We start from the raw sequence: 27,384 nt of genomic DNA on the forward strand, positions 1-27,384 counted from the left end.
GAGACTTAAATTTAAAAGAAAAAAGTGAGTCAGAGGTAGTTTCACTAACTACAAATGCCCCATAACCCCCATTGCCAATTTTTGTATTTTTACAGAGAGTATTTTGTTCGGTTAGAGTTATATTAGGTGTTATTATGGGCAGCACAGATAGTGCTGTGTATAATTAGAAATAATGGAAAATGTCAGGTAATATTTAACAGTTGATAAAAAAGAAGAAATGTGATCCTTTAAGATGAACTTATGACAAAATTCAATTAAAAAGACTTATGAAATGATAATTCCATTTGCTTGGTGTTTCTAATATACGTGTCACACTTTTTACAAGCTACTCTGGGAAAAGTGGAAGTCAAACTCAATGGAGAATATGAATCATTGTAAATTAATATATTACGGTAAGTTATGGATGGAAGTCAATATTTAACTCGAGCAGTCAAAAAATAAAAGTTTATGCAAGTTAAATTTTCCCACTCATTAAGTATGTTAAAAATGTTTGTGACTTCTGAAAGTTTTGATATTCTTCACAAAACTACAGTTAAGTGAGTTGTATTCCTAGCAATTCAAACTTTGATTAATACACTCTTATGAGAGCTCAGAAGTCAAACTGAAAAAATTAACCAAAGTCCTCATCCTGCAACCACTAAACAGGAAAGTTTCTCACTGAAGTCAAAGAGAGTTTGGTTTACATAAAGATTTCAGAAATAAAGCCCATAGCATATAGATGTGCTAAGAACTTTAAATGGTGAAGAAAACGGTTATTAGCCTTAAATAATGTTACCCCCTTTTATTTAAAAGTCTATCAAATAACTGAAGGCAATGATAAAGATGTTTGCAACATTAAATTCACAAAGAGATGAAAGACATCTTCAGATATTAGGTTATTTTCTTTTCTTGTTTAAAGCATTTGTCAGCTTCTGCTCTCAAGCTTTGACAACAGCATGAAGTAGCTTAAAGGGACCCTGAACACTAATTCCCAATCCTGCAATAAAATGGATGCAATCAAACCCCTGTGGTCCTGTCCCCCCAAAGTCAGAGTTCTGTGCAGGTGCAGAGATCTGCCTGTACACCTCTCATTTCATAATCAAGGCCTAAATTTACCTTGATACTTAAATTTTTTGAAAACATAAGTGAAACACTTGAAAAAATCTATTAAGTATTTTTTAGTAACATTGTTAAAAAGGCTTGTTTAAAATATATAACTTAAGCTAACAGTGTCACTTTAAAAAAGTATTTATATTACCATGCCGACCTACTGTATTTAGAAATGAATTGATTAATTTTTAAATCAATCTGTTTTTTGTCTCTAATAAATCTATTAAGTTATTGAGATCAAGGAATTATAATTTTCTTTACTAAGAAAAATTCAGGCAGATTTTTAAAAGAATGTGAACAGAAGTTTTGTTTTTATTATAAATTATACATTAAAAAAAGTGCAGCAAGAAAATCTCAGCTCTATTGATAGTCTGTAATGATCGCACAACTAAAGACAGAATGCACTTCATGTGATATATTATGGAAAGAAAAAGTCATTGAGGAAATATGCTAATTATAGCTATTAGTCATGCATGAGGTATCCTTCCACACACTGTACAATAATGAGGCACAAAATAGTATTCAATATAACAAAACTAGGAGAAATACATTTGTGAAACAAAATACTGTAAGGTTCACAGAAACAAAATAATTTGGCATTCAGAGTCTAATCAGGGTAGGTAGCAGTTTTCATAGACTTTCAATCAAAGTAAGTTGCAGGGATAGAGCAAGTAGTAAAGAGGTTGCCAATGCACAATTGTGGATTGCAGAAAAATGTTTTGGTATTAAATAAATAAACGTATATAAGAAAAGGATAGATCTCACTTTTATTTTAAGTTAGGACTTTCGTACCAAAATTTCAGTATACCAGATAGTGCCATTAGATGCTTTATTCATATTTCTGCACACACAGTCCAAAAAAATGGTAAAAATTTGAAGCTTTTTATAACAGCAAGATAGAATCTTATCGTTTTGTGCTTTCACTCATTAAATATCTTGCCTAGATGTCATTAATGGTAAAATCATGATATATTTTCAGTAATCAAGACAAATGTGTTTTTTAAGAGAGAGATGAAAGGACATTATTCTCATTCATTGTTTATGAAAAGTCGTATCAGATGATGATATATCAGTATCTAGTTTTAGGAATTTACCGTTGACATTAAAAGAAAAAAATTAACCAAGTGCAAAAATAAGTGACATCTATATGCACAAATGGGCAACCTGAGGATTGAACATAGATATACTATCTACTTCCTACAGCAATTTTGTAAAACACAAGTTCTGATACAAACTAACAAAGGATATGGGAATACAAACAAGTTATCTTCATTCTGTGGCTGCATAGAAACTCAGCTATAAAACAAGAAACAACAAAACATTCAGTTTTGAAAATTCTAGTTAAAACACATCAGGTAATAGACTCCTTACTTCTATTTCTGCAGATTCCACACGATTTTCAACAATCTCAATGCACTGCCTCTTGATTGGTGGTTCTTCACTGATCACAGTTTCTTCAGCAATGTCTGTTGCTGGTACTGTTAATACTTCAATAAAAACATATGTATATAGATAAATATGAATACAAGGGCCAGTATTTACATTACATAAAACTAATATGTAAAATTCTAGTTCCAAGAGTAAATGGAAAAGCCAGCTTTTCCAACAGAAAAACCACAGTTCAATGAAATACTCATTAAGTTCAAAATGTTATACTACAACTTTTACTGCATCTTCTATTAGAGATTTCAATGTTCTTTTTTAAATTTAGGTTCACAACACAGCAGGGGTGATGATTAGGTATCATCAACCCCATTGTACTCATGGGTTAACAAGTCACATACGTTAAGTGACCAGTCACAAGGTCACAGATAAAATCTGTGTGGCAGGGCTGGGAACAGAAACTAGATCTCCCTACTCACAATTCTGTGCTTCAGCTACAAGACTATCTCCTTTTAAATAATTTGTGAAAAGTAAAATGGCTTATATTTTTGAGGTCAATCATTTAGGCAATTTGAAAAAAATCTAGCAGTTCCCTAACGCTGAGAAAATTATGGTCATATTTATACTACATCATTGTGTACATATTTCCTAAATATTCATTTGGTTGGCTATGTGCTCTTCTAAATGTCAGTTCAATTAGTAACTGTATAGATTCATGTTTCGTGATAAATGGCTGTATCTGCCCAGACTGTGGACCAAATCCTGGACCACAGTGCATGGCTTTAAGAAGCCAAGCTCTGCATTGGGAATCCCAAGGGATGATCTGATGATGGGAAACCAAGAAAGCAATCATTTCCATCAGGAGTAGCTGTTACAGGAAATATTTACACAAAACTCCACAGCCATTATTGCAGCATCAGGGCAGCAATAGCTCCCCACAGTAAATGTACTCTTGCTCCAGTGGGTACACTGTGTATTCATGAATCCGCCAGCTCTGCCCCTGCTCCTCTCATAGACCACCCTCAAAAGTCCTGGGTATCCTGGAGTCCAAAGAGGATCCTCATAGAGCAAATCGCCATGGTATGCAAACGCTACTCCTGGCATTGGGTCCTCAAATCTGCATCCCACTTTTCTGCCTGAGTTCCTCTGAAGAAGGGTCCTAACTACTGAAATGCTGTTCTATTGTTGGTGTTCTAGATTTTCTATTTTTGATACTGAGTTTCTAACAACCCGGGTTGATAGAGATAAGTCAGACAACCATCATCTTTCCCTTCAACATCTTATCTCTCCTCCTTATACCTTAGAAATTTGTCTTCCTCCCCCACTCTTTTCTTAATATATTTACATACTCAAATCTCACTGGTTAAATTAATTTCTTAAATTTTATTTTTCCCCTTATAGTCTATTTTTGATCCATTTTAGTCAACTTGCACATCTACAGAAAAATGCAATTCAAATGGCATCTCACTCAACCGCAGCAGATCTAGAGAAATAATTCACTGCATACAGCAAATGTCAATTCTATCTGCTGTACACAGACACAGATCATGTAAAAAGTCCCACATTTTCCTGAACTATCAATATTTTAAACTAAAATTATTCTTGAAGTTCACATTGAGCATCTTGTTTCCACTCACCTTGCTGTCCATCTGGCATGGTCACAATGATTGGCTGACCTATTCCACTGGTTGGAATTGAATGGAGATTACTAAGCTGAATGCCATCTGTAACTATAGTAATAACTTGTTGACCTCCAGAACTGACAACTTGCTGAATTGCACCATCCACAGATTCTGCAGTCACGACTTCTTCTGTTGCTACAACTGTTGATAAAGTGTAAAGAAGGTCAGGATATTTATAATTTACAAATTGGGACTCAGAATTTAGTAACAATTAGAAGCCTTTTACATGCCACTTCAAATTCCAAGTTTCTTCTGCAGCTATAAATCTAATGCATTATTAACATATAAACTATGCTTATATGATCTAATCCAAAGTTTACTGAAGTCAATGGTAATCTTTCATCAGTGCAAGAAACGTGAAGTTTCAAAAATATATGTACTGATACAAATTCTGCCCTGACTGCAATCAATGGGATTGAACAGGGCAGAATTCAGTCCAAAAGAATATAATCTGATTTTAGCTAGCATTTTTCATACTTTGTAAAATATTTTTGGGATATCTTAAGTACTGAGTTAGGTATTAGTATTGCAGTAAGAGTGAGATAATTTTTTTGAAGAGCCCAATAGCTGTTGTGTTGTCTGCACACAGCTTTGTACATTAGAACTCTGAGAAGATTAGTAATGAAACAAATGTTTTGTTCAGAGTCTGCTGAAAAGTGCCCTGAGATTTTTAAAAGGTCAATCTGAATTTTTTTTAATTCACTAATTCTTTAAAAAACGAAGGGTGGCATGGTATGGTATTGCCACCCTTACTTCTGCGCTGCTGCAGGTGGGGCACTACCTGGAGAGCTGGGCGCCCAGCCAATAGCTGCCACTCTCCAGCCCTCCAGCTCTGAAGGCAGTGCAGAAGTAAGGGTGACAATACCATGACCCCCCCCCAAATAACCTTGTGACCCCCCCCTTTTGGGTCAGGACCCCCAATTTGAGAAACGTCGGTCTCCACCGTGAAATCTGCATAGTATAGGGTAAAAGTACACAAAAGATCAGATTCCACCGTGAAATCTGCGTAGTATAGGGTAAAAATACACAAAAGATCAGATTTCACGGTCCGTGACACGTTTTTCATGGCTGTGAATTTGGTAGGGCCCTAACTATACGTTGTCAAATTCCTGTCACATGTATAAAGTAAAGAAACTGGAAAAAATATTTTGTTCTTTAATATTTTCAGTTATAGTAATCTCAGGGTGACTTGTCACAAAAGTTTTGGATAGAAATGTGGGTCTAGATCCTCATGTGGTATAAATTCATGTAGATCCAATGAAGTCAGTGGAGCTATGTCATTTTACACCAGTTGAGAATCTGGCCCATGACCTACAAGTTATGATATCTTCTTCCTAGGCAGTAATAGGTAAAGAGACCTCTGTAGGATCTTAAAGTTGTATTGTATGGGTGTTCCACACACAGAAAGCCAAACGATACCTAAATGGTCTTGGTAGAGGGTATATCAAGCAGGGCTAAGTGAACAGTATTGGGTAATCTTGTCTGTTTTCCACAGAAATAAAAACTTGAAAGTCAAATAAAATATTTACTCTGGGAAAGTAATATGAAGCAAGTGAACTTTAAAAAGGTAAATTAAATGTTTTAATTTACCTTGACAAGATCAAAAATAATAAAAACAAACCTTTGCATTTCAAACCCATGATTCCAGAATGTATATACGCACTGACCCACTCAAATTCTTCTATATTACATTTATGAATCAAGCTAAAAACCAGCAAAGATATTATTCAGAGCATTGATAAACTATGTGTTATCCATCTCAGGTTGTTTTTATTTGCCTTTAAATTATAGGCCCTGTCACAGTGTCCCTTATTTTTGAAAATGTCAGGAGGAAAAACCCTATCCAAAAAATCAAAAAAACCCACTAAGGCACAAAGAGCAATGTAAGCACTAGACAATCAAACATTTTCAAGCACATTAAACCTATGTTTATGTTCAGCCTATGTTATGTTAAAATCAGAGGCTTTGATTTAAACAGTAGACACTAGAAGGCTTTCTATCAGAGTAAAATTTAAAACTATAGCCTATGTCATCTCAGAAATGTCAGAGATCAGATAGATACAAGTAAGAAGCTTTCATCTTTGCAATTAATGACAGCACAATTTAAAATGACTGTGCCATTCAAATAATGATTGCAATCATTGCCTTCTGAAGTGCTGTCCATAGAGATCCCTATTCTAAGGAATTACTAATAAAAACACTCTTCAGGAAGTGTTTATGCAAGAAAGCAAAGTAGTATTAACAATATTAAACAATGAGGATATGCAAGGAAATAATTTAAAATAAACCAAGTTTATTTTAAAGAAACTTATAACTTTAAAAATAAAAAACACATTCTACCATAAACTTACTGCTCAATAATAGCCAAAAATGATGACTCTACTGCCACACAGTCTCTGTTGGGGCTGCAAAGTGAAAATGTCTGTTACTCCAGCAAACTGCTCTGACCTTTCAAGGAGCTGGGACTAAAGGTAAAGCTTGTGTTTTTGGATGTAAACATCACTGGGGAGCCTGCAGCAGGGATACCCCTTATTAGGGGATGGGGAATTATTTTCCAAGTTGTTATTCTATTTAAAGAGGAAAAAACCCAGCCCTTCCCTTGCTCTCCATGTATGTACATATTTATAATGGACCAATCACCATACTACCTTAAACACTAGCAGGTACATTAGTGTCAAGGGAAACAGCAGTTTCATTATCCTCAGAGATGCAGAAGTAATCAAAAGGTAGGATTTCTTTTTGAAGTGCAGGTTAGCAATCCTGTGCACACACTTGGGTTCAACCTCAGACATAAACAGACCTATAGTTGCACTCCAAGTATTCATTTGGAACCATGTGCTTCTCTGATGTTTTTCCCTCCAGGCAGAGCACTCCATGCTCCAGCACACAATTGGAAGCAAGACCCCTCTGCACATGGGGTATTCACTGGAATAGCAATTAAAATAAACAACACTAGACAGATCCAGTGAGAAGCATTTTTCTCTCTGCTGCTTTGTAAAATAGATTATTTTTAATTGCTAAACTATACATGGCTAGCAGGAAGGGACTGGGGGAAGGCCAACCTGGAAAAGAGGGAAAGCAGTGAAAGATTTGAAATCCACACACAAGATATGCACCAAACTTAACTCTTCCTCCTTATCTATTCACAGCTGTATATTTTCGAAGCTACAGCGAAGATAAGAGCCAAAAATGAATGCCCAACTCTAAAGGTTTGCTAAATTATTTTACATATAATTATGACTCTCTTGCTAATTGTACTAAGGACACAAAAAGTGTAGCCTTTTGCTTGAATATACTGGTGTTGATACACAGGTAATTAATGACTTCTTTTTCCTGCTATACATTTTAAAACCATTAGAGACTTCAGGTTGGTTTATTTATAAAGCTTATTTTTTTCCAGGGCTTTGCACCTTTAATGGATTTCTGACATTTGGCTTGGGTTCTACTGCATCATAGTGAAGGTGGGCCTATGAAAGCTCTCAGCCAGTTATCAAAGAACATCTACCACTGAATCCTAAATACATTGCTAATCTTGTAGATCTTCTCCAGCATTTAAACTCTGAAGTATTCTAAGAATGTAGTCTGATTTATTTGAAAGAGAGAGATTACCCAGCTCAAATCTCTCCCCCTAGTTACTTCTTTCAAAGTGTCAGACTACCAACTTTTGTTGGATGGGGTTGGGTTGCCTGATGGATCCATTTGGTGAAATACACTCTGCCGATGCAACAAACAGTTGGGAGGATTTCCTGAACGGCCTGGTCCTGTCGAAGTAAAAGGCCAGTGCCCTACGTACGTCTAACGTGTGAAGGTGGCGTTCCTCGTTGGAGGAATGGGGCTTAGGACAGCGTACCGGTAGGAAAATGTCCTGATCCATTTGGAAAGCGGAGACCACTTTGGGGAGAAACGCAGGGTGTGGGCGAAGCTGGACCTTATCCTTATGGAAGACCGTATACGGGGGTTCCGAGGTCAAGGCTCTAAGCTCCGAGACCCGACGGGCTGAGGTGATAGCCACCAGGAATGCCACCTTCCAGCATAGGTGGGCCCAGGAACACGGGGCCAAGGGCTCAAAGGGAGGGCCCGTGAGGCGAGATAGCACTAGGTTTAGATCCCATTGCGGGACTGGGGCCCTGGCGTACGGGAATGTACGGTCGAGTACTCTTAAAAAACGGGAGGTCATCTCATGGGAAAAAGCAGAGTGACCTTGCACCAGAGGATGAAAGGCTGAAATGGCCGCTAAATGTACCCTGACCGAGGCCGGAGCTAGGCCTTGGGTCCTAAGGGACAGGAGGTAATCTAGAATAAGCTGGAGGGGTGCGGATGACGGGGAGGCACCCCGCTCCCCCGCCCACCTAGAGAACATAAACCATTTGGCTAAGTAGGTCCGCCGTGTAGACGGCTTTCTGCTCTCTAGCAGAATCCTTCTGACCTCCTCCGAACACCTTCCCTCCTCTTCGTTCAACCATGGAGCAACCATGCTGTCAAGTGAAGCGCGGCCAGGTTGGGGTGAAGAAGGCATCCCTTCTCCTGGGAGAGGAGATCCAGGCGGAGCGACAGCCTCCGTGGGGGGGCCGCCAACAGCTGCAGAAAGGTCCCGTACCAATGCTGTCGGGGTCATTCTGGGGCTATGAGAATAACTCTTGACCCGTCTGTCTTTACTTTCTGCAGGACCCTGCCTATCAGTGGGAACGGTGGAAAGGCATAGAACATTTGGCCTGACCACCGGAGGAGGAATGCATTCGAGATCACCCCCCTTTCCGCCCCTGCCCTGGAGCAGAACTGGGGGCAGAGGCGATTCTGGGCGGTAGCGAAGAGATCTACCCAGGGAGCTCCCCACTCTCGGAAGAGTTGCCGGGCGATCTCCCAGTGGAGGGACCACTCGTATTGGTGGGAGAAAACCCTGCTGAGGTGATAGGCTCACGTATTGCACATGCTGGGTAGGTGAAAGGCCCTCAGAGAGATATCGTGGGCTATAAAAAATTCCCATAGGTCGAGGGCTTCCTGGCACAATGCCGAGGAGCGCGTGCCTCCTTGCCTGTTGATGTAATACATCGCGGCTGTATTGTCCTTGAGGACTCTGACCATCTTCCCCCGTAGGTGTGGGCTGAAGGCTATGCACGCCAGGTGCACCACCCTGAGCTCCCTGATGTGTATGTGCAGGGACAATTCCGAGGTCGACTATCTGCCCTGGGTTTTTAAGCTCCCGGCATGGGCCTCCCACCCCAGGTCCGAGGCATCCGACACCAGATCTAGTGAGGGAGGGGGTCTCTCAGAAGGAGATCCCTTGTAACATGTTGGTCGGGAGGGACCACCATTGCAGGTCGGTCACTACGTTGGGAGGTAACCTGACAACCTTGTCCAGGCCCTCCCTGGCCTGGGAATATTGGGAGGCCAGCCAGAGTTGGAAGGGCCTCATTCTGAGCCTGGCATGTCGCACCATGGAGGTGCATGCTGCACCATGGAGGTGCATGCTGCCATGTGGCCTAAGATTTGAAGGCACACCCTTGCCGTTGTTACGGGGAAGGCCGTGATTGAAGCTATGAGACTTTTGAGTGTCTCGAACCTGTCTCGGGGGAGAGAGGCCGTGGCCACCACCGAGTCTAACAGTGCTCCGATGGAGTGTATGCGCTGAACCGGCACTAACGTGGATTTGTCCTCGTTCACCACTAGGCCTAGACTCTCGCAAGTGGCCAGCAGGAATTTCAGCTGGGCCTGCACCTGGGACTGAGACTTGCCCTTGAGCAGCCAGTCGTCCAGGTAGGGGAAAATTTGCAGCCCATTCGTCCGGAGGTGAGCTGCCACTACCGCCATGAATTGGTAAGAACCTTGGGGGCTGTGGAGAGGCCAAAGGGAAGGACTGTAAACTGGTAGTGATCCCGCCCCACCAGGAAGCGGAGGAAGCGCCTGTGACCCTTGAAAATATGTATGTGGAAATACGCATCCTGGAGGTCCAGGGCTGCGAACCAATTCCCCGGGTCTAGGGATGGAATAATAGAGGCCAGGGAAACCATACGGAACTTGTAATGAACCATAAACTGGTTGAGGTTCCGCAGGTCGAGAGTGGGCCTGAGCCCACCTTTTGCCTTCGGGATAAGGAAATACCGGGAGTAAAAACCTCTGCCCTGAAATTCCCGAGATACCTTCTCCACCGCACCTAGGGTGAGGAGGCGCGTCATCTCCTGGTCTAGGAGGACTACGTGCTCCGGGTCCCCGGGGGCCTCCGGGGGCAGGGAGTGGTGGAGGGGGGGCGAAGCGAACTGCAACATGTAGCCCTTGGAAATGGTGCTGAGGACCCACTGGTCCAACGTTATACAGGACCATTGCACTCGGAAGGCAGATAAACGGTTGCAGAACACAAACTTTATTAACTGGGGGGTTTCCCTGGCAACAGGCAGTGTGGCCCCCCTCAAAGAGTCAAAAGCGCCTCTTCCCCTGCCTCTTGCCCTTGGCGGCCCAGGCCTCTTAGGCAGGGGCTCATATCTGCCTCTAGCCGGAGGAACCAAGGTCTGTGGCCTGGGTTTGTCCTTAGCTGGTTGGACATATAGGCCCAGAGTTTGCAGGGGGGCGCGGGAGTCCTTCATCCCGTGCAGACAGGTGTCTGTCTGATCTGCAAACAGGGCCTTCCTGTTGAAAGGCAAGTCCTGCATGAGGGACTGGAACTCCGCAGACAGCCCTGACAGCGAGGGCCATGATGCCCTGCGCATGGCAACAGCCGAGGCCATCGAACGGGCTGCTGTAACTGCCATGTCCGAAGCCACTTGGAGGGACGCTTTCGCCGCCGTGCCTTCGTCGACCAAAGCCCTGAACTCCTTCTTGTCCTTTTCCTAAAAAAGAGGTTTGAACTTTAGCAGAGACCCCCACAAGTTAAAATCATACCAGCTCAGGAGGGCGTGGTGATTTGCCATCCTGAGTTGGAAGCTCGCCGATGAATAAACCTTCCTGCCGAAGGTATCCAGTCTCCTGGCGTCTTTATCCTTGGGGGTGGGCGGGGGTTGGCCAGGCCTCTCTCGGTGGTTTACAGACTCCATCACCAGAGAGTTGGGTGCGGGGTGAGAGTACAAATATTCGTGCCCCTTTGCTGGCACAAAGTTACTTTCTCTCCGCCTTTTTAGAAATAGGCGCCAAGGACGCCAGTGTTTGCCAAAGCAAAGTCGAGATATTAGCCACCCCCTCGTGGAGAGGACGGGCCACACGGCCCGGTGCCGAGGAGGACAACACGTTCAACGAAGTGTCCAATGGCTTCTCCATCTCCTCAGCCTGGAGCTGGAGATTTGAGGCGACCCGCCTAAGGAGTTCCTGGTGAGCCTTAAAATCTTCCCGTAACCCGGGTGGTGACACCGCAATGGATTCCTCCGGTGCCGTTGCCGGGACCGGATCTGCCCCCAGGGCATCAGGCGGTACTGGTGGTTCAACCCCCAAGTCCAAGCCCGGGTGCAGTGCCGCTGTCTTGGTGCCGGTTGACTTTTCCCAGTGCCGAGGGGGGGACGTCAAATGTATCTGTGATGCCCCAGCCAACGAACGGGGTCTCGCCGGTGCCGGTAGTTGGGGCCAAGGTGCCCACTGACACCACTGCCCTTGCCAGGGTGCCCCTTGCCAGTGCCCCACCTGGGGACCTAGCGGAGCCGCTTGATCGTGCAGGACGGTGCGGCCCGGGGATGGGTGGCTGGGTGCCGAAGCCAAAGTCGCTGAAGAGCACACGGTGCCGAACGAGCAACGGGAGCATCCACGGCTGTGTCGCTGCCAGCCTCGAGATTTAGATCTCGATGAAGAAGACCTGTACCCGTCAGAAGTACTGCTTCCAGATTCCCCCCCGGTGACCATGGCTACGACGCCTCGGTGACGGCTGAGGGGTGCTTCGCGAACGACGCCTGTCGGAGCGAGCACTCGAATCTGAGAGTCGGTGCCGACAGCGTTGAGACCTGCTCCTATAACTCCGGTAGGAAGAGGAGCGTCGACGCTTCTTGTCTCGGTGCCTGCAACCCCTCCGGGTAGTGGAGGGCCCTCGGGACTCCCTCCCAGGCAAATCGGCCAATGGAGTGGAAGTCTGACGCGAGCTATGAGATGGCCTCGCAGAACGGGTAGGGACCTCATCCTCGGAGCGGGGGCTATCCGGACCGGGGAGGGTTAATGAGCTCCCAGCGGCAGCTTCCCTCGGGAGCGAGGGCCCGTCTCGGGCGGCGCGCCCAGCACCGGAAGGGCGAGGATGTCACGCGCTTCCTGTGCTGCCTCCAGAGTTGACTGTATTCTCACCGCAGGAGAGGCATGCGCGGATGGGACCGGACTACTCCGCTCAGCGTGAGTCAGAGGTCTGGGTCCCGAGGGGGATCGTGGGCCGCCCAACTTGGGTGTGGCCTCACCCCTGTCCTCTTGGCGCTGCTGAGTCTTCCCTTGCTTCTTAGCGGGGGAGCGGTGCCGACTGGTTGATGGGGCGTCACTCCACACTGACGATGTGCCCGGCACCGGGGCCAATGCCAACTCCATTAGTAGAGCCCGGAGACGGATATCCCTTTCACGTTTCGTTCTTGGTTTGAACGATATGCAAATTTTACAACGGTCACTTACGTGAGTCTCACCCAGACAGCGAAGGCACTGAGAGTGTGGGTCGCTTCTGGGCATAGAACTGCGACAGAAGTCGCACGACTTGAAGCCTGGGGCATAGGGCATGCCCCGAGCCAGGCAACTAACTAGAGAATCAGACTACTAAGAAGAGTTGTACTACTAAGCCTAGAAGCGCTACAGCAGAGCTGGAGCACAAAGTTCCGACTACCTTCACTGGCAGCAAGAAGGAACTGAGGGTGGGGGGAGTGCACAGCTCCCCTTATAGCGCGATATAGAGGCGCCACTCCAGGGCTCACAGCGGTGCTCCCCACTATGGGTACTGCTAAGGGAAAAATTTCCGGCACCGGTGCACGTGACAAGCACGCACACCTACTGTGGAATACACAGGAGCAATCACTTGAAGAAGAAGAATTTTTTTCTATATGATATATAAATATCTGCTGCCATCTTCACAAGGTCTAATAATCATAGTCTTTGAAGTCACTTCAGTTGCACCGGATTCATGACTGCCCTCTCTTTCCTAACTTTCTGCATCATAAATGGACAGAAGTAGGAATGGGGGGAAGGCAGCAGACTGGGAAAGCATATTCATGGCAATAGGGTTGGCAATTTCCTGGGAAAATCTAGTTGAGGACAGGATGCTGGTAAATACCAGCTTAAACTTGATTTAAACCAGGACACTGGGAAAAATAACTGATCAGTGTCCAGCAAACATAGAACAAATCTTTTCAAACTTCAGATACATCCATTCAAGACTGAGGAATAGGCTCAGTCTACTCACTACATCAAAGTTGGTCTTCTGCTACAGAATGCTGCACAGCCAAATTAACTTGGATTGGTAGTCTGCAACTCTGCATGCTTCTGATCGCTTAATGCTTCAAGCCTACAACTCTGCATTATTGTCATTTTCATATAATCAAATGTTTTCAACTATAATATTGAAAACTGAAATATGAGTCATGACACACACAACTTACTCGAGAAAATACCAAACCAAAATGTATACAGACATTCCAATGTTCGTATTATAATTACAAGTATTACATCCACTGCAGTTTTACTTTTTATTTGTACAACCTTAAATTAATCTATGAATCTACTGCCTTATGTAGCCACAATTTGAATATGTAACTAAAACTAAGGCCTGGTCCCCACTTAGTCCAGACTTCGGACTAAGGTACGCAAATTCAGCTACGTTAATAACGTAGCTGAATTCGAAGTACCTTAGTCCGGACTTACTGCGGTCCAGACGCGGCAGGAAGTCTCCCCCCGTCGACGCTGCGTACTCCTCTCGGCGAGCTGGAGTACCGGCGCCAACTGTGAGCACTTCCGGGATCGATCCGGGATCGATTTATCACGTCTTAACCAGACGCGATAAATCGATCACAGAACATCGATGGCGTGCCGCCGGACCAGCCGGTAAGTGAAGACTAGGCCTTAGTGTAATGTGGCATGCATTAACAAAACAGTTTTTAAAAATAGAAAATGCCTTAAACTGGGATGAAGTAGTTTATCCCAGAGTGCTAAAAACCATGATTTTACCTGGTAAAAACCACCTCTGGACAATATCAGGCCATCCCAAGCCTCGTTAAGAGTTCCCGAAACAGAGAAGGCGCTGGCTACGCCCCTCTGTAATTTTTTTTTTTAAAGGGAATAAAAGATGTAGGCTGTTGTATGTTCAGAGTAATTGGGGCTAATGACACTTTATACTATCTTGGCAGTCAACTGATTCTCTGTCCTCCCACAGCCTTGCAGAGTGAAATATGCTACAGATGGCTGCAGATACTAGTTGAAGATGCATGTTGCTCCTTTTCAGTGCAGCAGCAATGTGTGCCCAGAAGAGCGTTCCCCAGTCCTATCCCCACTGGCAGGATTCTTAGAACAGTGAATACATTTTCCAGCATCCTTGGTCACACTAGTAGTGCTATCCAGGCAGGATTTAGCTCTACATACATGTGTTACATTTGCAGGCAGGATGCTTCAGTTTTTGGGAGAGGACCCACATGTCATTTTATGGGCTGCACTCAAGTTAGTTAACGATTTAATCCAATATATTTAAGATTATTTAGTGGTCTTCACATGATAAGTGTGTTTTGTTTGAATGTTGTATTTTATGGCCATCTTTTCCTAGTTTAAAAAAAATATGAACTTAAACAAAATACAACAAGGAGTCTGGTGGCACCATGAATCTGAAGAAGTGGGTTTTTTACCCATGGAAGCTTATGCCCAAATAAATCTGTTAGTCTTTAAGGTGCCACCGGACTCCTCGTTGATTTTGTGGATACAGACTAACACGGCTACCCCTCTGATACTTTAAACAAAATGTCTAGTGTTCAGATATTAAAAGTTTTTTTCCCAACTAGTAATACTGCAGGTCAGAAACCAGTTTTTGATCTGACTATAGGCTCCTGAATGATGTTACGTTTCACGAAAATGAGTGCTGCCTCCAGGAGATTCAGAAATACCAACTGTAAATAAAAAAAAGTCTTACTCTGAAATAGTTACATCTTATATGTGGTAAGTATTTTACACGATATGATCCTCATACATTGCTGATTTGAACAAAATGGGTATTAATTTATTTTCAGTATTTTTAAAATGAATTTCAATCCATTTTCAGACAAATTGTACTGCCGAAAGCTTTATCTCCACATTCTTTGTGTTCGTTTACTCAATGCAAATAAATTACTTTGCTTTCTAACCTGGTGTTTCCGAAGAGTTGGACAGAGGAGCAGATGCTTCTGCTAAAGCTGCTAATGTAGCTAATACTGATGTTGATGAATTTCCGAATTGTACAGCAGATACTCCCGTCTCGTCTAGAAGGAGAAAAAATAAAGTCAGTTCACAAACTTGTATTAGAATGTCACACAAGTCCCTATTTTTTTTTTTACAGTGAAGACATATATTGGTCTTGTTATAAACCAAAAGTGCTATTCTGAAGACAAGTTTTTTAGGCTAATGCAGTTTCTGATGCGTTACCTCAATTTACATTATTATTCTAAGTACTTGGATATTTATAATATACAAAAGACAACAAAGAGGAATAAGGCACCTGCTGCAATCTTACCATCACTGTTCTTAATAGCCTTTGCATAAAATGGCAATAGCTATCCTAAATGCATGTAAATAGCTGTTGCATTTGAAATATTTGCAGAAGATACCAGACCTGTTAGGTTCACCACTCCTCCAGGTCCAATGATAAACTGTGGTGTAGCTGCATGTATTGTCACAGTGTCAGGACTCTCTGGATTTGTATTGATTTGGTTCTGCATTGCAATCTAGGAGTCAAAAGACAACAGTACTATTCAGTCTGCAAATAAACATTAAAAACAAACAAACAGAGTATACTTCTATAAAAATGTTTTTTTTAAATGACAGCTTCCTCCACAGGAGAAGGTATATAAGACTAGAACAAAATGTAAATCTACAGTCAACCCGCACCCAAGTAATAATCTAGGAGCTATTTCAAGTAGATTGGAAAGACCAAGGACCGATGAGGACTCACACCAAATTATGTAAATTGTGACCAAGAGGCTGCAACTTTAGACTTTATCTTATTTGCTTCATAAAGGCAACATAATCTGAGTGAAGTAAAACAGTAGACTGCCACCAACACCTGTTTCCCTAGCATTTCAATACTGAATACTCAATACCCTCACTTATTCTAGGCCAAAGCGGCCCACTTAACCATGAAGCTTATATAAAACTACATAATCTCAGCGTCTGAAAAGGTCTGAAGCTACCATGCAAGCGACTGTACTGGTAAGCCAAAAAGCCTGGCTGTGTGAAACTGGGCATTCCAATGGATCCCATCCTCACTAGTATAGAAAGTTGGACTGGTGCCTAGTCAACAAAAAGAGGGCATCGCCTCCCTCTCCCATCCCCACCAACTAATTTAGCCCCCCATGTGAAGCTAATCTACCACTGAAGCCAGGACATATTGCCCGAGATGCCAGTAGCTTAAAGTTTAGTTGCCATACCCCATCTGCAAACTATCCCAGCTATTCTGTAAGTCGGAATGAGCAAGTTAAGAAGACTAAAGGCCCTCACTTCAATTGGCAGGGGCTAAAAGCATTCTTCAGCCAATTTTTACACAAATATGTATTAGTATCATCTCACTTCTATGCTATGGACCGAAGAGGAGAAAATCTATGTTCATCACCATGCAACCTCCAACAACTACTAAATTAACAATTTAGCTGGTCAGCATCTTTCTGTAAGTTTCATCTGCATCATAAATCAAAACATTACCTGTAATATTTCTGCTACATCTTCATTCCCATTGTCTATTGCAATATCTAATGCAGTTTTGCAAAATTTACTTTGCGTGTGGACATCTGCTCCATATTTTATTAAGAGCTCCACCACCTCCTGGTGATTGTGTTCTGTAGCCCAGTGAAGAGCAGTCATCTTTAGCATGTCCTTTGCATTAACATCAGCACCATGCTGCAAACAAAAACATTACATAAATCAAATAAGCACAGACTGTTTGAACTGCAAAATGCTGCAAATGTAATCATATGCAAGATGATGAAAGTACTCTCTTTCACTTGCTTGCTGCAAGGAACTTCCTGCTGTCTTATAATTACTATTTCATTAAATGTACTTTATAGTAATTACCACACACATTAACACAAAGGATTAAATAATTCCTAGGACCACAGGTGTAGGTTTTAGAAGATTTTTATTTATATAGTACTGCATTATGAAGAAGTCTTATTTTTGAGTGCCAGTAAACAATTTGCCTGAAAGCACACTGATTGTAACAAATATTTAAAAATAAAATACAAAACTGAATGGGAAAAAGAATGTACCACCTGTAACCTTTAGTACAGATGTTAAATTTTTTAAAAGCCCTTAAAATTATTTAAAAAGTCATTTTCAGCCAATTGAGGGATTAAAGAAAGTTACACCTATGCAGATTTATGATTAACTAGTCTTCTAGATTCAGTTTCAAATGGCAGATAACATAAAAAGAAGTTTCTACCTTAAGTAAGACTTCTACTATGTTTGCATGGCCTTCAGATGCTGCCATATGTAATGGAGTTCTGTCCACTTTTGTTCTCGCATCCCGACTTACACCTGCTCGAAGTAACACTTCTGTTGTTGAATAGTGCCCATACTGTGCTGCTAGATGAAGTGGTGATGTTCCCAACTGTAATGTGGTACAAAAGTGGACTATTAACAAACAAACAAACCAAACAAACAGCATGAAGTACTCACTTCCAACCCTCTCATTTTGTCTCTTCTATCCTGGAGGTACAGAACCCAGGCATCTGTCAACCAATTCTAACTCTATTTCTCTTAATAATCCTATCTTTTTCCCTTTTAAATTTCATGGAAAGAAGGAATAGCAGATTGAAAGAACGAAATATAAAAAGAAAGATTTCCAAGTTGAGATTTTCTGCTAACAAGTTCCCATCATCCAGAGAAGAGACCACTGTCTATGGCTTGCCTCTTCAAGGTCGCATACATGTTCCAACTCTACCAACTTCCAGCTTAGGTGTTTGTCATTGAGCCTACTTCTGCTGATCATCAGCAATTAGAATAAAGGTATTAATTGGGCCCTCTTCCTAAACTAACACATGGTCATGTAATCAGGATGAGCTTTCGTTCTGAATGATGTACACATTTTATTATATTTTCCAAAGTTCAGTTGGACTGCCATTAAAAGATTAACTCATTCAGAGTTCACTATCATCAATTACTTACCCAATTACTTGCCCAGTGCCCAAAATAGTCCCGGGTACCTAATTCCTAGGTCAGACAATACAATTAACTACCCAGCTTCAATTTGCAATGCCATAGTCCAGTGTCCAACCTCACATTCAATACGGAAATATATATAAACCTCAATGTAGGTTTATATGACTGTATAGATTTCTGATAATTTAGTTACACTTTTCCAAGGAAGATATCACAGAGAAACAAAAATAATGTAAAAACATTTCAAACAAATGAAATTTTTTTATTACCCAGTCTGTGGTAAAAGGTGCTCCATTTGCCATCAAAATGCGAACTTCATCATCTTGACCTGCTCGTGCAGCTTCTAAAAGCTTCTTTCCCAAATCTACCAAGGACATCTTGTGAAATAATGTAGGGGGAAAATGATGAAGAGTTTAACATTAAATTGACACCACTTCTTAAGTGTACAAATGCTACCAGAGTTTTTAAAAAATACCATTTTTCTTCTCCATAATTTTTTTTGGGGGGGGCAAGACTTTTAAAAATTAGATTATGCTTTAGGCATTATAACAAGTTTCCTCATCTGCTTAATACACAGCCAATCTGTTCATGCAACTTTTTTTGGACATTCAAATAGAGTTGAAGTTGGGTGAAGAGTTTAATACTTAATATTCCTTCTTGCATTATTATCCACAGCTGTGGAAGGTTTTTCTTTTTTAAAAGTTACTCCAGCCTCAAATTAGACTGAATTGGCTATATATTCTCTAAATAAACAATGATGTATACTCTCTTACTTGGTATTGATTGCAACCTAGGGCAACATTGGTACCAAGGGGATCAAATGGGACCAAAGATTTCTGGCTACTTATGTCCCCTGTTCATATTTCCCACTGGCACTGCATACATTTAGAAAAGCCATTTACTTTGATTAATTAAGGATCTGCCATGCTAAAAATACACTATGATAGACAGGAAGCACAATGCTTTTGATAACTTTTCTATGGAATTCCCTCTAGTGGACTATTACTGTATGGTGACACTAATATGTCAAAAAAGTTGATTTGCTCTGCCAAGAAAGGGAAGACAAAGAATTTGGGGGCAGTTGGGGCTTCACCTTGTAAATACATCGAAGCCAGATCAATTGTCAAAATTAAAAAAACAAAAAAGTACAACTTGCAAGGGAAATCCATAGCCAGGCACTGGAAACAGTGGACATGCTCACTATAAGTGACTCAAAATAACTGAACTGAAATACAAAATAAAAACCAAAAATCCAGAATTCATCATTTCAGAAAAATAGCTAAGTATGAAAGAGAGTTCCCATCTAATTTGGCAAATGCTCATATAAACACACACAAAACCCCATACTTTCTAAAATGTATGAAATTCGTATTCAATATATCTAGTTGCTTCACCACTTTCAAATACACATGCTAACTTATCTGGACATTCTCTTTCAAGCTGGAAAGGGTTTGTTTGTTTGTTTGGCAACAGACTTAATTACTGGAACATTTCTTCAGAGGCGTATTTAAACATTTTTCTATTATCTGTATTAATATATTTTCCATATGAAGATGATCTATTAAGAATATTTTTGAAGTAGAAATATGTGAATAGTATTTGATTTTTTAGTGTATACAATTTTTGGTGATGTCAATAGATAGTACTGATATCAATTTTATAGTGCTTGTTCAGCATATTATTTTACTGTAAATATGCAGAATTGGTAGAAATAGTAATTTTAGGACTTATGGATAAAATTATGTTTTCCATTTTAGACATTCTGTTTTTAATAGTATACATGGCTATATTTCTATGCACGTTTTAGGAGCCTCAATAAGGTTGTGGACTTCACAAGGCAAGTAATATATAGATAGATTATGGGGGGGGGGGGGGGGGAAAGAGTAAACCTATGTGGCAAAACATCCCTAAACATATGTTTTATCTACACGAACTCCCCGGAACAACATCTTAGCAAAACCACTGACTCTGACCTTCGATCCATATTAAACATTAAATAATTAGAGTGTCCAGAATTTAAAACACAGTTTAAACTACCAGCCAAAACATATAATGAACTTTTCATTCTTTTATCTATGCTTTAATCTGCAAAGATACTAAGAATGAGAATGGGTTTTACCAATTTACTTTCCAGTCATGCACGACAAAGGGGTCAGACTGTATTATATTAGTCGTAGTTTATGAGAAGCGTGATGTATGTTTCTTGATGGAGTAATTTACCAATACTCATAGTTACAGGTCTAGCTGCTCCTCTTTTTTGGTCTCTTCGAGGGCACTTCGTCATGCCTTTATCTGTCCTGGGGTGGAATTCCACAATTCTCCCACACTTAAATCAGGGCCCGGGCTACAGTACCCTGCATGTTAACTGTTCTCACCCTGCAGGTCCAACTGAGTTTGGACACCTGAGGTTCTTCCCTTTGGAAGTCCATGACTAGCGATGCCCAGTGTGCAGACAGACTTCTTAAAAACAAAGTATTATTTATTCATGAATAGGAACACAGTTTTTAGAGTGAAGGGCACATCATTGCCTGATGGTAACTTAGGCAGGCCTTAACTTCTTCAGACACTCAGTCTAATGGGAGCCTGCGTCAGCCTGGTTGCTCTGAACAACTGCCCCTTCACACCTTCGCCCAAGAGACCCTTATTAAATCTTCCATAGTTCTTTTGATCTTCTGTGTTCCCAGCATTTTCCTGTCCTGAAACTGCCTCTTAACTCTCAAATGTTTGCTCACAAGTGGCTTATCTTGAGCCATTCTTTCCTTTCCTGCTTGCTTTCCCCTACAGTCCCCTATTAAACAAAATCAATATATTCATACAGTAAAAATCCCAAGAACCAGGTCAATATACAGTATTTATAAATTATTACAGAACAGCTCCAATTCCATCACACAAATGATAGGGCAGTTCAGAAAGAAATACCATTAAACTACTATTTTCACTATTTTTAAATGGAGTCAAAATCAGGCACAAAACCAATGAATTTGTAAAGTTTTCTTTGTGACTTCTTTAATTATGGTAGTTCCTGACTGAGAAATGGAGGAGTGAGGACAAGATGACTAGCACTGTAGACATCTATATTACTGCTAGTATCAGGAACCAATCTGTCTTTTAGCATAAGGAAGTAAAACCAGCCCATTAAGAGAGGGGACAGTGTCTTTTTACTTTTGTCAGGAAGAATCTTTGCAATGGAAAACATCAAGCTAATAAGTTATGAATGGCTGTTCCACAATAAAGTCATGAACAGGATAAAAGTTTCAGAGTAGCAACCGTGTTAGTCTGCATTCGCAAAAAGAACAGGAGTACTTGTGGCACCTTAGAGATGAACAAATTTATCTGAGCATAAGCTTTCGTGGGCTACAGCCCACTTCATCAGATGCATAGAATGGAACATATAGTAAGAAGATATAGATACATATAGAGAACATGAAAAAGTGGAAGTAGCCATACCAACTATAAGAGGCTAATTAATTAAGATGAGCTATTATCAGCAGGAGAAAAAAAACTTTTGTAGTGATAATCAAGATGGCCCATTTTAGACAGTTGACAAGAAGGTGTGAGGATACTTGACATGGGGAAATAGATTCAATATGTGTAATGACCCAGCCACTCCCAGTCTCTATCCAAACCCAAGTTAATGGTCTCTAGTTTGCATATTAATTCAAGCTCAGCAGTTTCTCGTTGGAGTGTGTTTTTGAAGCTTTTCTGTTGCAAAATTGCCACCTTTAAGTCTGTTACAGAGTGACCAGAGAGGTTGAAGTGTTCTCCTACTGGTTTTTGAATGTTATGATTCCTGATGTCAGATTTGTGTCCATTTATTCCTTTGCGTAGAGACTGTCTGGTTTGGCCAATGTACATGGCAGAGGGGCACTGAAGAGTATATTACTGAAAGGCTACAGTATAATTGTGAAAACAGTTTTATGGGGGGAAAATGAACCTAGTAATGCAGTGTTTCCCAAATTTGGGACGCCGCTTGTGTAGGGAAAGCCCCTGGTGGGCCGGGACGGTTTCTTTACCCGCCGTGTCCGCAGGTTCAGCCGATCGCGGCTCCCACTGGCCGCGGTTTGCTGCTCCAGGTCAATGGACGTACTGGCCGCCGCTTCCAGCAGCTCCCATTAGCCTGGAGCAGCAAACCGCAGCCAGTGGGAGCCGCGATCGGCCGAACCTGCGGACACGGCGGGTAAACAAACCGGCCCGGCCCGCCAGGGGCTTTCCCTACACAAGCGGCATCCCAAATTTGGGAAACACTGCATTAATGGAAAAAGCTGGAACAAAGCGCTTTAACCTTTGATAAGGTCATTTCAATAATTCCAAAACAAATTTGTTCAGATATTTTGTTTCACAGTGAATTTCAACTTTTCGTTCCAATATGGGGCAAAAGGATTTTTTGAAATGTCAGAATTCAAATTCCAAATTAGGCTGAGAATTGTTAAATTCCAAATTTTGACCAGCTCTCAACATAATTCATGAACATCACAGCCTTATTTCTCTCCTTTGATTTTGTGGTTGTATTTTTAAAGGAGGAGGAACCAAGCTGTATATAAAAAAACCTCATCAGTCTTGCCATGGAGTGTCTGAACTCTGATGCAACCTTCTATTAAGAATTTCCAAGACCACCCCTCGAAGGAGCAAGTAAATAAACTTTCGGTATTTTGTTATAGTCCTGGGGGGTTGCTCCCACTAGATGCTTCAGTCCACACACTCAAAGATATTTGAAGACAGTGACCTACACGTACAGTTAATTTTATTTCTCATGGGATACCCAAAGAAATGTTCATGGAGCCATCTTGTGGAGAGAAGAGTAAAAATAACCCTAACAAAAATTACATTGTCAGCCAGTTACAAAATAAAATCAAATTCTATAACTTACAGCAGTGAGCAGCAGTGATACTCTAGTTGTTGAGAACCAACTAGTTCTATCACTAGAAGACTTTCTATGCACTTAGAAACTTTCCACAGACAAAAAATGTATCACTAATTATATTTCTCATGACTACTCAGCTAAAGTTGATTTTTTTTTTAATTAAAAATGACCTGTGGAAACACTGTTCTAATATTGCTTTTGGAGTGCTGTTTGTTGCACTTACATAAACTCAAAATGGGTTATTTTTTAAAATAAACTTTTAACATGTGACAGGTTTCAGAGTAACAGCCGTGTTAGTCTGTATCCGCAAAAAGAAGAACAGGAGTACTTGTGGCACCTTAGAGACTAACAAATTTATTAGAGCATAAGCTTTTGTGGACTACAGCCCACTTCTTCGGATGCATATAGAATGGAACATATATTGAGGAGATATATATAAACACATACAGAGAGCATAAACAGGTGGGAGTTGTCTTACCAACTCTGAGAGGCCAATTAATTAAGAGAAAAAAAACTTTTGAAGTGATAATCAAGCTAGCCGAGTACAGACAGTTTGATAATAAGTGTGAGAGTACTTACAAAGGGAGATAGAGTCAATGTTTGTAATGGCTCAGCCATTCCCAGTCCTTATTCAAACCGGAGTTGATTGTGTCTAGTTTGCATATCAATTCTAGCTCACCAGTCTCTCTTTGGAGTCTGTTTTTGAAGTTTTTCTGTTGTAATATAGCCACCCGCAGGTCTGTCACTGAATGACCAGACAGGTTAAAGTGTTCTCCCACTGGTTTTTGAGTATTTTGATTCCTGATGTCAGATTTGTGTCCATTAATTCTTTTGCGTAGAGACTGTCCAGTTTGGCCAATGTACATGGCAGAGGGGCATTGCTGGCACATGATGGCATATATCACATTGGTAGATGTGCAGGTGAACGAGCCCCTGATGGTATGGCTGATGTGATTAGGTCCTATGATGATGTCACTTTAATAGATATGTGGACAGAGTTGGCATCGGGGTTTGTTACAAGGATAGGTTCCTGGGTTAGTGGTTTTGTTCAGTGATGTGTGGTTGCTGGTGAGTATTTGCTTTAGGTTGGGGGGTTGTCTGTAAGCGAGGACAGGTCTGTCTCCCAAGATCTGTGAGAGTAAAGGATCATCTTTCAGGATAGGTTGTAGATCTCTGATGATGCGCTGGAGAGGTTTTAGTTGGGGGCTGAAGGTGACAGCTAGTGGTGTTCTGTTATTTTCTTTGTTGGGCCTGTCTTGTAGGAGGTGACTTCTGGGTACTCGTCTGGCTCTGTCAATCTGTTTTTTCACTTCAGCAGGTGGGTATTGTAGTTTTAAGAATGCTTGATAGAGATCTTGTAGGTGCTTGTCTCTATCCGAGGGATTGGAGCAAATGCGGTTATAACTTAGAGCTTAATTTTTTTCTCTTAATTAATTGGCCTCTCAGAGTTGGTAAGACAACTCCCACCTGTTTATGCTCTCTGTATGTGTTTATATATATCTCCTCAATATATGTTCCATTCTATATGCATCCGAAGAAGTGGGCTGTAGTCCACGAAAGCTTATGCTCTAATAAATTTGTTAGTCTCTAAGGTGCCACAAGTACTCCTGTTCTTCTTTTAACATGTGGTTGGTTTTCTTATCAATGGGAACAAATGCAGTCTATACCATAGAGTAAGAACCCTCACATTTAGCATGTAAAATATGGCCTGAACAGAAAAATATGTTTGTACAAATAAACTTGTGCACAACCACATTGGACCTTAAATTATATGATTTTGCAGCTTCTCTGGATGGTACTTCCCAGAAGCTACTGTAGATTTCTCAGCATATTGGTGGCTTTTGGAATTCAGGGCTATCCTTAGGAGCTGAAAAACGTGTGTGCAATTCTCAGCAGCATCAAGCCCGTGCCTGATACAACTGTGCATGGTCTTATACGGGGGTAGATATTGGCAAGGGTGGCTCTTCACCCTCTTTTATGAACTTTCCTGCTTCTGAGCCAGCCCTGACATAAAAGTTATGAGGGCTAGAACAGCCCCCTACAGACTGTTGCACTGGCCCGAAATCTGTTGAGCACAACACTCCACCCCAGAACAATTCCCCACCACTCCTCTGCCAGCATGAGATCATCTCAGGAGGGGTTTTATACCAGCAGTCTAGGATTTTTCCCCTTCCAGAGAAATCTTCAACTGCCCCTTTAGGACAGCTTTAAGGTCACTTTGTGACACTCCAGCTGCTTGAAGTGACACAAGCAAGACCAAGAATCTAGCCCTATATGCAGTACAGTAAAATATTATAGTCAACGCTGAGTTTTGCACTTAAAATTGGAATCCATTATAAATTAAATGCTGCTACTGGACTTCCGTAGAATTGGGACTGAGCATTATAGAGAGTAGGGGAAGATGGTCCTTTTCAAATAGTGTATACATCCTTTTCATCTGACCAGTATAGTATGGTCTTTGGGCTCTCCAGCTACATTCCTGAAATTGGAACTTGGAAAAATGAATCAACAGGCTTGTTCCAGACATGGCAAACAAGATGGCAGTAGGCTGAGAATAATATCTTGAGCCTATAACATGAGTAGTTGCTACACCAATTGTTTGTTTGCTTGCAAAGACTTTTCTACACTAGAAAGGGTATACTGGTATAGCTATACTAGCACATGCTAACTCCTGAGGTGGACACACTGGCAAGGCACGTAGAGTGCCCTGACTCTCCAGCTTGAGCGCCTCTGGTAATCTACCTCCACGAGAAGCATAACGCTTGCTGTGCCACGGCTGGAGTGCCCCGGCACCAGTGTGGATGCCCTGGTCTATTAATGCGCTCTGATCGGCCTCCAGACGTGTCCCACAATGCCTGTTCTAGCCACTCTGGTCATTACTTTGAACTCTACAGCCCTGCCCTCAGGTGACCAACCGTCAGACCCGCCCTTTAAATTCTCTGGGAATTTTGAAAATCCCCTTCCTGTTTGCTCAGCAAGGCATGGAGTGCTCTCAGCGCATCTTACCAGTTGACCATGCCTCCATGCGCCAGGCGATCCCCAGTACGGAGCAATGGCGAGGTGCTGGACCTCATCAGTGTTTGGGGGAAGGAAGCTGTCCAGTCTCAGCTGCACTCCAGCCATAGGAATTACGATACCTACGGGCAGATATCAAGGGCCATGATGGAAAGGAGCCATGACCGGGACGCAGTGCAGTGCAGGGTGAAAGTGAAGGAGCTGCGGAATGCCTACCATAAAGTGTGGGAGGCAAACCACTGCTTCAGTGCTGCCCCCACAATCTGCCGTTTCCACAAAGAGCTGGATGCGATACTTGGGGGTGACCACACCTCCACTCCGAAGACCACCATGAACACTTCAGAGACCATAATAGCACAGAGGTCAACAAGGCAGGAGGAGGAAAGCGGCAGCAAGGGTGCTGAGGAGGAGGGGGGCCCAAGAGCCAGAGGACGGCCTGGCATCCCTAGATGCATGCAGCCAGGAGCTGTTTTCAAGCCAGGAGGAAGGTAACCAGTCACAGCGGACGGTGCTCGGGGAAAAACAAACACCAGAGGAGGTGCCCAGCAAGTGGCTTTTATTTTGGGAAGGTAGTTGTTCGATGCAGGCTCTTGGGGTGAGGAGGGTTGCAGAAAGAAGGGTTAAAGTTATGTGTATGCCTAGATGTGGAATAGGGCATTGATGTGCTCTTTCACATCGTGGTAATCGGCCTCAGTGATCTCTTCAAAGGTCTCATGCAGAAACTGGGCAATCCGCTTGCACAGGTTCCTGGCAGAGCTACTGTGCTCCTTGCCCCAGTTAGGCTAACATGTCCGCACCACTGTGCCGTGAGGGACGGGGGACCATTGCTGCACACAGGCAAGCGGCATAAGGGCCATGGCGGAAGCCGCATTGTAGTAGAAGACCCTCCCTTGCTTCCCAGGTCGCCCTCAGCAGCGAGATACCTTCCAGGAAATATCTTTCCACTCATCCTGTGGAAAATGTGGGGACAGTGTTCAGTATAGGGGCCCCCTGCAGCTGTTGGCTCTCCCCAAGGCACAGAACCAACCCCAGAGGACACTACGGCCCTGAAACAATCAGTCCCCCTTGTCCCTGTGCTTACTCGCCATTTTG

General features: G+C 42.3%; 1 protein-coding gene across 9 annotated transcripts in view; it reads right to left on the minus strand.

The window, feature by feature from the left end:
• Positions 1-27,384, minus strand: part of GABPB1 (GA binding protein transcription factor subunit beta 1) — a 48,843-nt gene that overhangs the window by 13,288 nt on the left and 8,171 nt on the right. For 7 of the 9 annotated variants that reach the window (XM_065559368.1, XM_024102893.3, XM_005307256.5 and 4 more), the window contains exons 2-8: positions 18,686-18,793; positions 17,698-17,865; positions 16,962-17,156; positions 15,877-15,988; positions 15,413-15,526; positions 4,110-4,295; positions 2,461-2,576 (exon numbers count right to left, since the gene is read on the minus strand). In XM_065559368.1, coding sequence (XP_065415440.1) covers positions 2,461-2,576; positions 4,110-4,295; positions 15,413-15,526; positions 15,877-15,988; positions 16,962-17,156; positions 17,698-17,865; positions 18,686-18,793 — 999 coding nt within the window. Of the gene's footprint in view, positions 1-2,460; positions 2,577-4,109; positions 4,296-15,412; positions 15,527-15,876; positions 15,989-16,961; positions 17,157-17,697; positions 17,866-18,685; positions 18,794-26,283; positions 26,415-27,384 lie in introns of those variants that run through there. The other 2 variants (XM_065559366.1, XM_065559365.1) reach the window with 1 other exon arrangement.

This window comes from Chrysemys picta, chromosome 10 (genome assembly GCF_011386835.1).
Source record: "Chrysemys picta bellii isolate R12L10 chromosome 10, ASM1138683v2, whole genome shotgun sequence".
Lineage (NCBI taxonomy): Eukaryota > Metazoa > Chordata > Testudines > Emydidae > Chrysemys > Chrysemys picta.